At 44.7% G+C, this 18,108-nt stretch overlaps 1 protein-coding gene across 1 annotated transcript in view; it reads right to left on the reverse strand.

The window, feature by feature from the left end:
* Nucleotides 1-16,650: 16,650 nt before the first annotated feature.
* Nucleotides 16,651-18,108, reverse strand: part of LOC124606588 (facilitated trehalose transporter Tret1-like) — a 59,066-nt gene continuing 57,608 nt past the window's right edge. The window contains exon 5 of the mRNA XM_047138574.1: nt 16,651-16,943. Coding sequence (XP_046994530.1) covers nt 16,651-16,943 — 293 coding nt within the window. The remainder of the gene's footprint in view (nt 16,944-18,108) is intronic.

Below are 18,108 nucleotides of genomic sequence, written 5' to 3' on the forward strand. Positions count from 1 at the left end.
ATTAGCCCTCGTCTTTTTACCTACTTGATCCTCTGCTGCCTTCACTACTTCATCCCTCAGAGCTTATATATTACTAATAGTTATCACGCATTTGTACACATTTGCGATGTCGTTGAAACCAGATATCAAAATCAGTTTGAAAAAATTCTTGACTCTTGACTTTAAAGTTTTTTTAAACTCACCCATGAAGAAAGTGCAGCATCGTGTGAAGGAGTTTGGTAATGGAGAAACGGACACTGTAGGTAAACCGCACATCAGCCGACCGACAACATCCCACAGATGCCAGTCGACGACTTTCTGATGAAGTGATCCGAGGAGACAAACGAGTAAGATTTAACTGTCTATAAGGAAACCTGTGTGACCACACGTAAGAAACTTAAAGAGGCAACAATTCACCTCCACAAGCCAACTGATCGCAAAAATGATCTGGTCAGTGGTGTCTCATGCACCCTACAGCCCTTATCTGTCACCGCTTGAACTTTACCAGTTTGGACCCTTGAAAGACATTCTACGTGGGTACAGATTCAAAATCGTGGCCCTGGTAGCAAAACTCTGAATATTCCAAATTGGTTTTCATGGCTGAGGTCAACGTTGGTGCAAATGTGTTAAAAGGCACGATTAATATGTTGGATGGTTGAGTTGTGACCAGGACTGTGCCCTCATATTGTTGCAGTCGATGTCGTGACAGGAATTTTATCAAACAAAGAATAACATTTTTTGTGTCTTTACTATTTTAATGGGTTCCAAGTACCGGAAACTGATTGCCAAGTCGAGATAATGTGTCGTCTGACTAGGGCTTCCCGTGGGGTAGACCGTTCGCCGGGTGTCTCGATTTGACGCCACTTCAGGGACTTGCGCGTCTATGGGAATGAAATGATGATGATTAGGACAACACAACAGCTAGTCCCTGAGCGGAGAAAATTTCCGACCCAGCCGGGAATCGAACCCGGACCCTTAGGATTGACATTCTGTCGCGCTGACTACTCAGCTACCGCGGGCGGACAGTCGCGATAATAACTTCATTAGATAACAGTAAATTATTTTTAAGTCCCTAGTACTGTAATGCGTTACAGGAATCGGCAAGTGGTTGCCTATGTTAACACCAGAGCCCTTGTTTTCAATTTAGTTTCGTTTGAAGCGATATGTTTTGGAAGAACAGAGGAATACGAGGTGCGGCTAGAAAAAAACCGGACTGATGCTGGAAAAAACATTTATTTACAATTATTTACAATTTCATGTTATCTCCTTCAATGTACTCTCCTCCTCGGTCTCTACACCGCTCCATACGAATTTTCCACTGTTCATAGCAATGCTGCAGATCATTTTCGGTAAGTCCATACATTACTTCCGTCGCTTTTTCTTTTACTGCTTCAACAGTCTCAAATCTAGTTCCTTTCAAAGCTGACTTGACTTTAGGGAAAAGAAAAAGTCACAGGGGGCCAAATCAGGTGAATAGGGTATGATCTAAGATGGGAATGTTGTGTTTTGCCAAAAACGTCTTCACTGACAACGCACTGTGAGCTGGGGCATTGTCTTGGTGAAGGATCCATGACTTTTTTCTCCACAAATCGTTCCGTTTTCTCCGTACTCGCTCACGTAGGGTAGCCAGGACGCTAATGTAGTAATGCTGATTCACTGTTTGTCCCTCTGGTACCCAATCAATGTGCACAATCCCTTTGGTTAGACACTGGACTCGCATTCGGGAGGACGACGGTTCAATCCCGCGTCCGGCCATCCTGATTTAGGTTTTCCGTAATTTCCATCAATCGCTCCAGGCAAATGCCGGGATGGTTCCTTTGAAAGGGCACGGCCGACTTCCTTCCCCATCCTTCCCTAATCTGATGAGACCGATGACCTCGCCTCCTGGTCTCCTTCCCCAAACAATTCAATCCAATCCACAATCCCTTTGATGTCAAAAAAAAAACAATCATCATTGCCTTGAATTTCGATTTTGACATTTGTGCTTTTTTTTTGTCGTGGAGAACCAGGAGTTTTCCAATGCATCGATTGGCGTTTAGTTTCGGGATCGTAAGTAAAAAACCACGATTCATCGCAAATAATAACATTTTGTAAGAAGGTGGGATCACTTTCAATGTTTTCCAGGATGTCAGAACAAATCATTCTTCGGCGTTCCTTCTGTTCAATTGTGACACACTTTGGAACCATTTTTGAACACACTTTGTTCATGTTGAAACTTTCATGAAGAATCTGCCTAACACTTTCCTTGTCAACTCCTGTTAACTCAGACACTGCTCTGATTGTTAAACGGCGTTCTTGTCGAACAAATTTACCGATTTTTTCAATGTTTGTATCAGTTTTTGCTGACAATGGTCTGCCAGTGCGAGTGTCATCACTGGTGTCTTCGCGGCCATCTTTAAATCGTTTAAACCACTCAAACACTTGTGTTCGCGATAAACAATCATCGCCGTACACTTGTTGTAACATTACAAACGTTTCACTTGCAGATTTTCCTAGTTTGAAACAAAATTTGATGTTAACACGCTGTTCTTTCTGTACACTCAACATTTTCCGACGCACAGACAAAACGTCAACTACTTAAAACAGACGCCACGGGCAGACTGAGTGCAGGAGGCAGATGAAACTCGAGCAGTAGGCGGAGCGAGAGTCACGTGACAGGCCACGCGACTTTCAGCCTTATTGCATTCGTTTTATTGTTTTACCAGTACTAGTCCGGTTTTTTTCTAGCCACACCTCGTATTTCTGACTCGCGGTGAGCGGTATTGTTCAAGCTAACGATGCTCTGCAGTAGTCAGCGTGCCAGACATTAGAATTATATTAATACCTTCGGCTGCTGACGGGCGTTGATATATATCAACGGGGACAGGTGAAGACGTGTGCTCCGACCGGGACTCGAACTCGGAACCTCCTGCTTACATGGCAGACGCTCTATCCATCTGAGCCACCTAGGGCACAGAGGATAGTGCGACTGCAGGGACTATCTCGCGCACACCTCCCGCGAGACCCGCATTCTCACCTTGTATGTCGACACACTACATTCGTAGAGTCCCAGCCCAACAGACTCATTACTCGTGGAAGACATTCTTACCAAGTCCCGTAAGAGTTCGGCGAATATGTGTGCGTCCGCACAGAAGAAGGAGGTCATGGCCGGTGTTGCCAGAACTATATACTTATATGGATATGGTGTCTGTTCTTTTGGACATGTCCGAAAGAACAGACACCATTCCGTATATCTGCTGACTGGTTGTTGTCCGTGGTCAGCAGAATGCTTAAGTCAACGGTTGTGAGTGTGCTGTGAAAGTGCACTTGAGACGCCCCAAGCTCTGGCTACTAGGAACGTGTGACACGTTCCGTTAACCGCGGCCCACGTAACGGTAAGCGAGGGAAGCTACCAAACAAGAAGTCGCAAGATTTAAGTGTTTGGCTCTGAGCACTATGGGACTTAACATCTGACGTCATCAGTCCCCTAGACTTATAACTACTTAAACCTAACTAACCTAAGGATCACACACATCCATGCCCGAGGCAGGATTCGAACCTGCGACCGTAGCGGTCGCGCGGTTCCTGACTGAAGCGCCTAGAACCGCTCGGCCACACCGGCCGGCGCTTCACAAGTCCTTCGCCTCAAAATCACATAATTTCTACAGTCTCTAAATCGAAAAGTCACCCCAGAATTGGCAGACTTGTAATTAGTGAAGGATGATATATTATTGATGTACATGTATATGTTGCATTCAGTAAACATATGGAAAAATGCTAGGAATTATGCACCAAGCAAGTACAGGTAAGCTGTTTTCAAGTAGATCTGAAATAACGATTTTAATTTATGACATGATAATTTTACGAGACTAAAGACGACAAACGAATTCGGCTGGATTTAAAAAGTTAATGTGCCCGATGTTATCGTCAGAAAAATGATTGTGTTTTGCTTATAAAACTGTATAGTTCTATCCATTAAAAGAATCAAAACTCTTTCACTTTAAAAGGTGTTACATTGAGACATATTCAAAATTTCGGAGTGCATCCTTAACCACTAAAAATGGATACACTATGAATACATATAAAGAAATAGGAATTTACGCCCATCTGGAAAAATCCAAGCAAATGGCGCACAACGATAGTTGCTGACTAAAGAAACACGACTCCGTCGCACCGGTATGAACAGCGTTTTAAAGATACAACTCACACTCGTAGCTGTATCTTGAGTTTATAAACATGCTCTTGCTAGCAGACCACGTTGTGTCCAACCCACACTAGTGTCCTTCACAGTTCCCTGTGGTTTTGGAACGGAAAGATATTCGACGAATGGACTGGCCCGCTCGCTCGCCCGACCTCAAATCCATCAAGAACGTGTGGCTTACGATAGGGGTCATATTGCAGCATGTCCACAAACAGCCATCCAACAGTTATCAACTGCTCTGGTTGAGAAATGGAACGCCCTATCAAAGGAACTCCTTAGCGTCCTCATGTTTCAGAGCATGCATTGATACCCATGGTGACCACAAACACGATTAAATCTTTTGTAATGTCCAGGTGGCCATCATAAATCGCGATGATTGCATTGTACCTATTGTCTTTCAATAAAAGTGTCATTTCGTATTTTCACTGAATATCACTTTCTGTTATCTTTCGTATTATTGTGTAGCAGTTCTTTGTATGTATGATCCAAGTTTCATCGAGGTATGTTTCTTGCCAGTGATACATCACACGGAAGTTACTTTCTTCCTTAGTTTTAGTCATATATTACAAGAGGGGAATGGAACAAACTAAAAAACTATGGTTTTATTATAAAAAGGATAACATTCCAAAGAAAAGTTAGCTGCACACTTGGTTGACTGTTCACTATTCAAGCCAATCAAGAGTATCATGCCTAGTGGCAGGAATGAATAAATCAAACTTACCACGTTTATCAAAAAGCTAATATGCCCTTTATAATTTACGCTGCTACAGAACGACAGCTAAATGAGCTGCTACTTTCCCTCGTAGTATTAACTCTAGTTCTCACTGCGATCAAGTACGTTCACATACAGCATTCAGTATAGCTTGTTACATATAACGTACCTATGATTATGGGTATTCAGAAATTAAATTGTACAAAGTTCCTACATTTTTACTTATTTACAAAAAAGAGTTATAAAAAACATTTAATATTTTACTTTTTTTGAGCGGAAGTGACCTAAAGCTAAAGTTTTCTCATCGGTTACAAGGCACATTAGTTACAAATCACATTTAATGGTTATCATTTTCACACGTACACAAAAATCAGTTAATAATCACATTTAATGTTTGTACATTTTTCAGATGGTAGTGAGATGGAGCAGTTACAAGTCACATCAATTTCCTTTTCCACACATAAGCTAAATTCAGTTACAAATCACGTTTACACATATACAATAAAATCAATCATCATCATTTTTTTTTCAGGTGTTAGTGACAGTGAGATTAAGATATTCACATCAATTACAATTCACATTTGAGGATTTTACATCTTTCACACATTCACGAAAATCAGTTAAAATAACTTTTATATATTTCACACTTACACAATAAAATTGGCTAAACGTCCACAATTGGTCTCAAGTGCACACATCTTAGCTTGTAGACGGACAAATTCCATAACAGGTTGACCATTCAACTCGTCTTCCACTAATCCAATCCTATTTTTATTTTGAAATAGAATGGTATATCTCTTACTTACAGAGAAACCATAGCTGTCAAACAATGTGTTTAGATCGCTCTTGATATCCCCATAAACATTTGGTGTTTTAATATGAAATGGTTCAAATGGCTCTGAGCACTATGCGACTTAACTGCTGAGGTCATCAGTCGCCTAGAACTTAGAACTAATTAGACCTAACTAACCTAAGGACATCACACACAACCATGCCCCAGGCAGGATTCGAATCTGCGACCGTAGAGGTCGCTCGGCTCAAGACTGTAGCGCCTAGAACCGCACGGAAACTCCGGCTGGCTTTTAATATGATAATTAGATTTTGCACCCTATGCAGTTGGTGCTTACCTGCCTTTCCAGGATGTCGCCTGTTTTATGCCACTCACCTTTCGCACATTCTGCGATGTTTTACCAACCACGGACGTATTCTTTAGCTTGAAAAACATCTGTGACAAAATTATTGCTTGCCCTCATATATTCCTGTGCATTAATCTCAGTGTATTTCTTCGTCCAGGGAGTTTATCTAAATTATAATTTGGTGACTTTTTTTAATACCAATTTATTCTGCAAACGTTCTTTTAGGTTTCTGCAGTAGAAAACAGTTTCTCTTATCATATACAGTCAAAATTAATTTTTTTTTGTTTGTTACTGTCAGATGCTGGTGTTATTTTTTCAGGACACATCTGGATGAAAATCGTGAATGCTCTCAGGATATTCTATCGCTACTTCTAAAAAGTATAAACTAGCCTTGAAATCAACACGGCAGCACCAGTGCCACTGCTAACACATCAAAATCAGCAGAGGCGCTCCTTCTGGAATCGACGCTTCCGCCGTCGACACTTGCGTTATGTTTTCACTGTGGCTCGGCTGACCTACTGCCGTTTACGCCATGCCTCAGTCGCTGTCCGCTTCAAACGCTTCACCGACCCTGAATCACGGCCCTTCTGCAGCAGTCAGCACTGACCAGTAGGATTTAAACTCTCAAAACGAGTCACTCGGCCCTGAATCAGGTCTCTTCTCCAGCAGTCAGCACTGACCAGTAGGATTTAAACTCTCAAAACGAGTCACTCGACCCTGAATCGGGGCTCTTCTCGAGCAGTCAGCACTGACCAGTAGGATTTAAACTCTCAAAACGAGTCACACGGCCCTGAATCAGGGCTCTTCTCCAGCAGTCAGCACTGACCAGTAGGATTTAAACTCTCAAAACGAGTCACTCGGCCCTGAATCGGGGCTCTTCTCCAGCAGTCAGCACTGACCAGTAGGATTTAAACTCTCAAAACGAGTCACACGGCCCTGAATCAGGGCTCTTCTCCAGCAGTCAGCACTGACCAGTAGGATTTAAACTCTCAAAACGAGTCACACGGCCCTGAATCAGGGCTCTTCTCCAGCAGTCAGCACTGACCAGTAGGATTTAAACTCTCAAAACGAGTCACTCGGACCTGAATCAGGGCTCTTCTCCAGCACTCAGCACTGACCAGTAGGATTTAGATTCTCAAAACGAGTCACTCGGCCCTGAATCGGGGCTCTTCTCCAGCAGTCAGCACTGACCAGTAGGATTTAAACTCTCAAAACGAGTCACTCGGCCCTGAATCAGGGCTCTTCTCCAGCAGTCAGCACTGACCAGTAGGATTTAGATTCTCAAAACGAGTCACTCGGCCCTGAATCGGGGCTCTTCTCCAGCAGTCAGCACTGACCAGTAGGATTTAAACTCTCAAAACTAGTCACTCGGCCCTGAATCGGGACACTTCTCCAGCAGTCAGCACTGACCAGTAGGATTTAAACTCTCAAAACGAGTCACTCGGCCCTGAATCAGGGCTCTTCTCCAGCAGTCAGCACTGACCAGTAGGATTTAAACTCTCAAAGCGAGTCACTCGGCCCTGAATCAGGGCTCTTCTCCAGCAGTCAGCACTGACCAGTAGGATTTAAACTCTCAAAACGAGTCACTCGGCCCTGAATCAGGGCTCTTCTCCAGCAGTCAGCACTGACCAGTAGGATTTAGATTCTCAAAACGAGTCACTCGGCCCTGAATCGGGGCTCTTCTCCAGCAGTCAGCACTGACCAGTAGGATTTAAACTCTCAAAACGAGTCACTCGGCCCTGAATCAGGACTCTTCTCCAGCAGTCAGCACTGACCAGTAGGATTTAAACTCTCAAAACGAGTCACACGGCCCTGAATCAGGGCTCTTCTCCAGCAGTCAGCACTGACCAGTAGGATTTAAACTCTCAAAACGAGTCACTCGGACCTGAATCAGGGCTCTTCTCCAGCACTCAGCACTGACCAGTAGGATTTAAACTCTCAAAACGAGTCACTCGGCCCTGAATCAGGGCTCTTCTCCAGCAGTCAGCACTGACCAGTAGGATTTAGATTCTCAAAACGAGTCACTCGGCCCTGAATCGGGGCTCTTCTCCAGCAGTCAGCACTGACCAGTAGGATTTAAACTCTCAAAACGAGTCACTCGGCCCTGAATCGGGACTCTTCTCCAGCAGTCAGCACTGACCAGTAGGATTTAAACTCTCAAAACGAGTCACTCGGCCCTGAATCAGGGCTCTTCTCCAGCAGTCAGCACTGACCAGTAGGATTTAAACTCTCAAAACGAGTCACTCGGCCCTGAATCAGGGCTCTTCTCCAGCAGTCAGCACTGACCAGTAGGATTTAGATTCTCAAAACGAGTCACTCGGCCCTGAATCGGGGCTCTTCTCCAGCAGTCAGCACTGACCAGTAGGATTTAAACTCTCAAAACGAGTCACTCGGCCCTGAATCAGGGCTCTTCTCCAGCAGTCAGCACTGACCAGTAGGATTTAGATTCTCAAAACGAGTCACTCGGCCCTGAATCGGGGCTCTTCTCCAGCAGTCAGCACTGACCAGTAGGATTTAAACTCTCAAAACGAGTCACTCGGCCCTGAATCAGGACTCTTCTCCAGCAGTCAGCACTGACCAGTAGGATTTAAACTCTCAAAACGAGTCACTCGGCCCTGAATCAGGGGTCTTCTCCAGCAGTCAGCACTGACCAGTAGGATTTAGATTCTCAAAACGAGTCACTCGGCCCTGAATCGGGGCTCTTCTCCAGCAGTCAGCACTGACCAGTAGGATTTAAACTCTCAAAACGAGTCACTCGGCCCTGAATCAGGGCTCTTCTCCAGCAGTCAGCACTGACCAGTAGGATTTAGATTCTCAAAACGAGTCACTCGGCCCTGAATCGGGGCTCTTCTCCAGCAGTCAGCACTGACCAGTAGGATTTAAACTCTCAAAAACGAGTCACTCGGCCCTGAATCGGGACTCTTCTCCAGCAGTCAGCACTGACCAGTAGGATTTAAACTCTCAAAACGAGTCACTCGGCCCTGAATCAGGGCTCTTCTCCAGCAGTCAGCACTGACCAGTAGGATTTAAACTCTCAAAACGAGTCACACGGCCCTGAATCAGGGCTCTTCTCCAGCAGTCAGCACTGACCAGTAGGATTTAAACTCTCAAAACGAGTCACACGGCCCTGAATCAGGGCTCTTCTCCAGCAGTCAGCACTGACCAGTAGGATTTAAACTCTCAAAACGAGTCACACGGCCCTGAATCGGGGCTCTTCTCCAGCAGTCAGCACTGACCAGTAGGATTTAAACTCTCAAAACGAGTCACTCGGCCCTGAATCGGGACTCTTCTCCAGCAGTCAGCACTGACCAGTAGGATTTAAACTCTCAAAACGAGTCACTCGGCCCTGAATCAGGGCTCTTCTCCAGCAGTCAGCACTGACCAGTAGGATTTAAACTCTCAAAACGAGTCACACGGCCCTGAATCAGGGCTCTTCTCCAGCAGTCAGCACTGACCAGTAGGATTTAGATTCTCAAAACGAGTCACTCGGCCCTGAATCGGGGCTCTTCTCCAGCAGTCAGCACTGACCAGTAGGATTTAAACTCTCAAAACGAGTCACTCGGCCCTGAATCAGGGCTCTTCTCCAGCAGTCAGCACTGACCAGTAGGATTTAGATTCTCAAAACGAGTCACTCGGCCCTGAATCGGGGCTCTTCTCCAGCAGTCAGCACTGACCAGTAGGATTTAAACTCTCAAAACGAGTCACTCGGCCCTGAATCAGGACTCTTCTCCAGCAGTCAGCACTGACCAGTAGGATTTAAACTCTCAAAACGAGTCACTCGGCCCTGAATCAGGGCTCTTCTCCAGCAGTCAGCACTGACCAGTAGGATTTAAACTCTCAAAACGAGTCACTCGGCCCTGAATCAGGGCTCTTCTCCAGCAGTCAGCACTGACCAGTAGGATTTAAATTCCCAAGACGAGTACCTCATTGTTCGTCCAGCGGGGCACTATGTGACGCCCAGTGTGTGTCACCCAGAGCCGTCGCTGTCACCACTGCCAGGCAAGCGACCTCTGCCTTCCTGCACACCATGGGCAGCCAACGCTGCACAAAACGCCCATCCCTATTCTTCACCAACAGTCCTGACTTCGGCTAAGGTAAACGCCATCACCGTGTAGCTGCTGACCCCACCAGCATCGTCCACTGCAGAAGGCCATGAGCGGTGTTCGCCCACTGCTGTCAGCATACCACAGACGCCAGCTCAGTGCACTGTTACCTGGGCAACATGCATCCCCCACCTGCTGTGCTACCTCACCTGCAGCCACAGTGCCAGAAGATTATTAGGGAAAACTGAACTGTGACGGAAAATTGAGTGTACCCAGAACACTGCCTAAATTGCATAAATGAAAAAAAATTTTTTTGTATGGTCACTGCTGGTCCGCAGCATCTCCAAGCGTCACACTTCTCATTTAGGGTCCATTTATGGACCCTACAACGCCACAAGAAGACTCGAGCACGTCCTTGTAAGCAATAACGTTTCATGTACCATTTCCGAATGGATATATTTTGGCGCATTTCCGATCTGTGAACCGATATATTTTGGTGACAGAAGTATAGGTGGATTGGGGACAGATGGCCCGACAACGACCAAGTAGAAGATTGTAAACAGTGATTCAGCAGCCACAGCAGCCCAGCAGCACATATGTATTTTTACTTTCACTTGTGTGATTCCCTATATTATTTGGTTTGACCTTCCCGTACTTTTCTCATGGGGTCATGGTTGTCTTGTAGTGTTCTGTAATGGAGCGAGAGCTGAAACGCTATCTCCAGTAATATGCACCCAGCGCAGTTAACTTGGGAATTCTGCTCCAAGCGCTGAGTCACATCCCAAACTTTGTTGCGTTTATCATAAAAAGGGTATACTGCCAGAGAGTGCAGAGAGTTTGCTCGTCTCGGGCATGGAAAACAGTGGATACCCCGAAAACTTCGGTATTTTTCTTAAGGGTAATCCACAATGACCTTAAGATGAATACGAATTGCATAAAGTAAATATATCAGTAATTAGAGATGGACATAATACAGGATTAAAGGTCATGGCAAAGACAGGATTATAAGAAGATATAATCTGGCAAATATGATGCACAAGAGAAATAGTTCACAGGTATTACTTAGCTAGTTAAGCCAGGTTTAAGCCATGGTACAACGCCGATAAATTAGAACTGGAATAGAGAGTACTAATGGTATTGTTTGGTTCGGTTTTACTGTCTTCACATCATGCGGCATTGTCTCTCAAAATAGCCAAAACACTAAGATACAACGCTGATGCGAGATTCGTTATTGGCTGTGACGTCGTCGATAAATTGCTCCAAGTCACTCAAGAAGCGATGTTCATGATAGAGTAAATCCACCAGAAACAGCCAACCACGTGAAAGAAATGACACAGTCGCTAAACATGGAAGAATTTGGAAGAAATGTGGAAGTAAAGAAATGCTATGACAGAGGTGGAGCTGACATAGTGCCTAAAGTCGAGAATTAAGGCACGCGGCATTTGTGAAGCTATTATAGCGCCTGCCACTGGGAAAATGTTAGGATCACTGTACAGCACATGTTGGGCTGGTATGGTACCACAAGCTGGGTCAGTGGTATTGGAGAGCTCTTGAACCGGAGCCGCTGTATAGGTCTCTTAATAAACACGGAAAAGAGCAATGGGTTATGGATGTTCAGATAGATTTCCCAGCCACGATGCCGTTGGAACTTGACCAAAGCTTAGTTACCATGGATTGCCTACTGTTTGTCTGCCCCCGGTAGCTGAGTGATCAGCGCGACACAATGTCAATCCTAAGGGTCCTGGTTCGATTTCCAGCAGGGTGAGAGATTTTCTCCGCTCAGGGACTGGGTGTTACGTTGTCTTAATCATCATCATTTCATCCCCATCGACGCGCAAGTCGCCGAAGTGGCGTCAACTCGAAATACTTGCACCTGGCGAACGGTCTGCCCGACGTGAGGCCCTAGTCACACGACATTTACATTTTATTCCTAATGTTTTAAGTAAAATTTTCCGAATTGCTAAGGTACAAGAATACGGAGCAAAAGGTCAGTATACAGACCACAGATTTCACACAGGCTAGAATCGACAAACAATAGGACAATACACAAAAGATTTTATTTGCATTGGTCTATTCTGCTTCATCTAAGTTACGGTAAGATTAAGTTCACAGATCATGTATTCGCCGTGTTAGCTAATAGCGACAAGTTGTAACATATTATCGTAAACCATCTAAGTTCTATTGCTAAAGTAAAAGGATCAACAAAAAGATACCTTAACAGGTCAAGAGCGCCTGCTTTTTTAACGTCGGATAATGTGTCATATTGTTTTTGTACCTGCGAGGTGCGACTTAACGTTGTTTTTTGGACTTCTATTCTAGTTGTTAGAGGAACGTTAAGTAGCATGGGAATGTAAAAAGACACGAATTTAGCGTGCGAGGAGTAAATAGGATAGTAAGCCCATTCCCATTACCTCCCTATGATGTGAAGGACTAAAAGTAAATCAGTCGCAAAGGACAACGTGACGCCGTAAGTGGAGGTGGAAATGTGAGCTGTAGATAATCTTAAATCAACGAGTATCTGTGTTTGAGCAAACTTCGAGGGCGAATTTTCTTCACAGAATGAGCTGTACCTAATTTGATGTTGCATGTGAACGTCAATAGGTTTAAAACGAAAACAAGAACGACCAGGCATTTAATAGACTTTACAGGGGAAAATCCGCTGTAGGATCGTTACTAGTTTTCTCAAAGGCTCAAATTCTACAGAACGATCAGAAGAAGTTTTACAAATCTACTTATTCACCGGATATACTACCGGTTAGCACAGTTCGATTGAAGCGCAATATTACAACGAATTCATATCAGAACGACAGATTTATTCATCCAACATAGAGATTCTTCTGTGTGATCAGCTGAAAGTCAGATTGCGTTGCGCTAAAAATATTGTGTGCCAGTTTAGTGTTGATCAGCATAAGTAAAGAGAGAAATGTCTGAGTACGTTCAGTTCTGCTCAGCTGTCTGAAAATCAAATAACGTAGAGGTTTTCCAGCACTGTCAGTTATAAAATTTTTCCAAGGGGATGTTTCAACACGAAGTTTACATGTACACCGTAAATGAAATGTAGGATGAAATGCTTCGGTTCTTAATTGGAGAAACAGGTACACTTGATACTTCCTGGCAGATTAAAACTGTGTGCCCGACCGAGCCTCGAACTCGGGACCTTTGCCTTTACGGGCAAGTGCTCTACCATCTGAGCTCCCGAAGCACGACTCACGGCCGGTACTCACAGCTTTACTTCTGCCAGTACCTCGTCTCCTACCTTCCAAACTTTACAGAAACTCTCCTGCAAACCTTGTAGAACTAGCACTCCAGAAAGAAAGGTACTGGCAGAAGTAAAGCTGTGAGTACCGGGCGTGAGTCGTGCTTCGGCAGCTCAGATGGTAGAGCACTTGCCCGCGAAAGGCAAAGGTCCCGAGTTCGAGTCTCGGTCGGGCACACAGTTTCAATCTGCCAGGAAGTTTCATATCAGCGCACACTCCGCTGCAGAGTGAAAATCTCATTCTGGAAACATCCCTCAGGCTGTGGCTAAGCCATGTCTCCGCAATATCCTTTCTTTCAGGAGTGCTAGTTCTGCAAGGTTTGCAGGAGAGCTTCTGTAAAGTTTGGAAGGTAGGAGACGAGGTACTGGCAGAAGTAAAGCTGTGAGTACCGGGCCTGAGTCGTGCTTCGGTAGCTCAGATGGTAGAGCACTTGCCCGCGAAAGGCAAAGGTCCCGAGTTCGAGTCTCGGTCGGGCACACAGTTTCAATCTCCCAGGAAGTTTCATATCAGAGCACACTCCGCTGCAGAGTGAAAATCTCATACAGGTACACTTGATATTTGTTGATTATAACGCCGTCTACCAAGAAAGGGAAATAATGGTTTGAGTAAACCGTACATATTTTTTGGTGTAGAATTAGAATACGCAGTAGAAAATGTAGGCTTATCCCGCCCACGTTGGAGAGGTGTTTAGGAGGTTGTAGCGCAGACAGATGTCACCTTTACTAATACTAATTTTTCACCTACAACTTTTTTTTTCGTACGTTGCGTCGTTTTCGAGATATTTAGCTGTCGGAAGTTAAAACAAACTATTGTTATGATGTATACTTAATCAGGGTAGTTGTTTTGTTTGTTTTAGTAATCCAGATGCAAGGTATAGTGTGTGTAATTGGCTGCTAGATCCCGGTAAGCCTTCCCGCGGATGATGATGACAATGTTGATGATGATGCGAATAGTTTGACTGCCCATAATGAGTTAAGAAATGTCTAATTCCATGTTTGTAGAATGTGAGTAAGCTGGCCCGTGTGGCCGTGCGGTTCTAGGCGCTTCAGTCTGGAACCGCGTGACCGCTACGGTCGCAGGTTCGAATCCTGCCTCGGGCATGGATGTGTGTGATGTCCTTAGGTTAGTTCGGTTTAAGTAGTTCTAAGTTCTAGGGGACTGATGACCACAGATGTTAAGTCCCATAGTGCTCAGAGCCAATGTGAGTAATGGCTTCTAATAGAAATGTTGGTATCACTACAGAAGAGATGTACGTGGAGAAGTATTTGACTGGTAAGAGAAAGGCAACAACATTTTGTGCTACTTATTAGTAGTGGAGAAGGCTATTTTGATTTTGTATATTTGGCAAAATAACCACTTAAAAGTAAGTTGCCGGTACAATAAATACAAACGATAGCAATGATATCTGAAACCTCACTTTCTTATATACCAGGTGCATTCAAGTTCTAAGGCCTTCGATTTTTTTTCTCAGGACTGGATAGTGATAGAAACATGCGCATTGTTTTAAAATGAGGCCGCGTTCATTGTCAATACGTCCCAGAGATGGCAGATGAAATTTTACTGCCAGCGGCGAGAATGAGAACTGTTTTAAATACTTAAAATGGCGACGTTTTCCTTACTTGAACAGCGGGCAATCATTCGTTTTCTGAATTTGCATGGTGTGAAACCAATTGAAATTCATCGACAGTTGAAGGAGACATGTGGTGATGCAGTTATGGATGTGTCGAAAGTGCGTTCGTGGGTGCGACAGTTTAATGAAGGCAGAACATCGTGTGACAACAAACCGAAACAACCTCAGGCTCGCACAGGCCGGTCTGACGACATGATCCAGAAAGTGGAGAGAATGGTTTTGGGGGATCGCCGAATGACTGTTGAACAGATCGCCTCCAGAGTTGGCATTTCTGTGGGTTCTGTGCACACAATCCTGCATGACGACCTGAAAATGCGAAAAGTGTCATCCAGGTGGGTGCCACAAATGCTAACGGATGACCACATGGCTGCCCGTGTGGAATGTTGCCAAGCAATGTTGACGCGCAACGACAGCACGAATGGGACTTTCTTTTCGACGGTTGTGACAATGGATGAGTCGTGGATGCCATTTTTCAATCCAGAAACAAAGCGCCAGTCAGCTCAATGGAAGCACACAGATTCACCCCCACCAAAAACATTTCGGGTAACCGCCAGTGCTGAAAAAATGATGGTGTCCTTGTTCTGGGACAGCGAGGGCGTAATCCTTACCCATTGCGTTCCAAAGAGCACTATGGTAACAGGTGCATCCTACGAAAATGTTTTGAAGAACAAATTCCTTCCTGCATTGCAACAAAAACGTCCGGGAAGGGCTGCGCGTGTGCTGTTTCACCAAGACAACGCACCCGCACATCGAGCTAACGTTACGCAACAGTTTCTTCGTGATAACAACTTTGAAGTGATTCCTCATGCTCCCTACTCACCTGACCTGGCTCCTAGTGACTTTTGGCTTTTTGCAACAATGAAAGACACTCTCCGTGGCCGCACATTCACCAGCTGTGCTGTTATTGCCTCAGCGATTTTCCAGTGGTCAAAACAGACTCCTAAAGAATCCTTCGCCGCTGCCATGGAATCATGGCGTCAGCGTCGTGAAAAATGTGTACGTCTGCAGGGCGATTACGTCGAGAAGTAACGCCAGTTTCATCGATTTCGGGTGAGTAGTTAATTAGAAAAAAAATCGGAGGCCTTAGAACTTGAATGCACCTCGTAGTTGAATGTGGTTTTCATACTTACTTTTATATATTATGTTCAAATTTACCTCAATAAAAATAATTGTAAACAGAAATGCCATGTTCTGTTAAACATTTCTCAAATGAAAATAGTCACAGACATTCTCACAATCAGTACATTTACAGAATGCTTAGCCCATATTTTAGTCCAAAATATCCAACACAATGTGATGGGAATGCACTGCAGTTCATCAATAGTGTGTCGCATTCTTCACATGGCTTCACATTCGGACGAACAACTACGAGTGAATTCTGATTTAGCGTTCTTCATCCTCTTGGCCTAAAAGAGAGTACTTCTTCACTATAAGCCCTGAGTGTTAACGTTAATTTTCTCGCCTTGCTCTCGGTCAACGACACATTAATAGAAATTAATATTGATCAATGCCCTTACAAACAGTTTTCACAAAATAAAGGTGAATGACATTCGCCGTCATTTCTTCAAACAGCGTCAGACCCCTTTTAAGAATTGTGCTCGGTGTCAAGCGTTAACTTTTGCTCCTTCCGATTCTGCCGTGGACGATTTCATCGAGCACCAGAGGCGAAGCTGTTCCAAAATAAAATATTTGTCAGTCTCGTCTCCTATCTCTTCAGCAACATGCTCGGACGGGCCTATCGCTTTCAAGCATAACCTGTATCTCTTCCAAAGTCTTCCCCTTCGTTTCAGGCAGCAAAAAGTACACGTAGAGGGAGGCTAGTAAGGAGCAAGCTGCGAACAGAAAGAAGGGCCCGTAATTGCCAACGGCGATGGAAATGTCCTCGAAGAACCTCGTCACCAGGAAGGACATGGTCCACGAAACGAAGACAGCTGCGGGTAGAGCCACAGACTTGACGTTCTGCGCGAAGATTTCCCCTGTAACGGTGAACGGTAGACCGCCGTAGCCTGGAACAAGAGAATGGTGCCGTAGATAAGGAACAAGCATTTCTGAATACACATTAATACAATCATCATTTATGGTGCTTTTCGTATCAATTTCGTAACTGACTTTCTAAAACCGCGCATCGACTTTACGATTGCTATACAATTATTTTACCAAAGTAATGGGGAGGCACTAGATACGATAACAGTCATCGGCTGCTGAATCCTAATAGATTCCATAGAGTAATGTAGAATTGGGTTCCTAACGCCCTACAATCATACACATTTAAAGTCAGCGGCGATCTGTTTCTCAGAAGATGGTCTATCGCCCTATATGGATCTGCGGAGATGTCACGTCCTTCGCCAAACACTTGTGATAGTCCTGGGTGGCACTTTATGCATGTCCCTACGATACTGAGGATATGCATCGCAGTTAGACACATCTGACATTGGAAACCGAATTTTTATGTAATCTCCGGTATACACTACTGCCCATTAAAATTGCTACACCACGAAGATGACGTGCTACAGGCGCGAAATTTAACCGACAGGAAGAAGATGCTGTGATGTGCAATGATTAGCTTTTCAGAGCATTCACACAAGGTTTGCCACGGTGGCGACACCTACAACGTGGTGACATAAGAAAGGTTCCCACCCGCTTTCTCATACATAAACAGCAGTTGACCAGCGTTACCTGGTGAAACATTGTTCTGATGCCTCGTGTAAGGAGGAGAAATGCGTACCATCACGTTTCCGACTTTGATAAAAGTCGGATTGTAGCCTATCGCGATTGCGGTTTATCGTATCGCGACATTGCTGCTCGCGTTGTCGAGATTCAATGACTGTTAACAGAATATGGAATCAATGGGTTCAGGAGGCTAATACGGAAAGCCGTGCTGGGTCCTAACGGCCTCGTATCACTAGCAGTCGAGATGACAGGCATCTTATCCGCATGGCTGTAACGGATCGTGCAGCCACGTCTCGATCCATTAGTCAACAAATGGGGACGTTTGCAAGACAACAACCATCTGCACGAACAGTTCGACGACATTTGCAGCACTATGGACTATCAGCTCGGAGTCCATGGCTGCGGTTACCCTTGACGCTGCATCACAGACAGGAGCGCCTGCGATGGTCTACTCAACGACGAAACTGGGTGCAAGAATGGCAAAACGTCGCTTTTTCGGAT

The sequence above is a fragment of the Schistocerca americana genome, chromosome 3 (assembly GCF_021461395.2).
Source record: "Schistocerca americana isolate TAMUIC-IGC-003095 chromosome 3, iqSchAmer2.1, whole genome shotgun sequence".
NCBI lineage: Eukaryota > Metazoa > Arthropoda > Insecta > Orthoptera > Acrididae > Schistocerca > Schistocerca americana.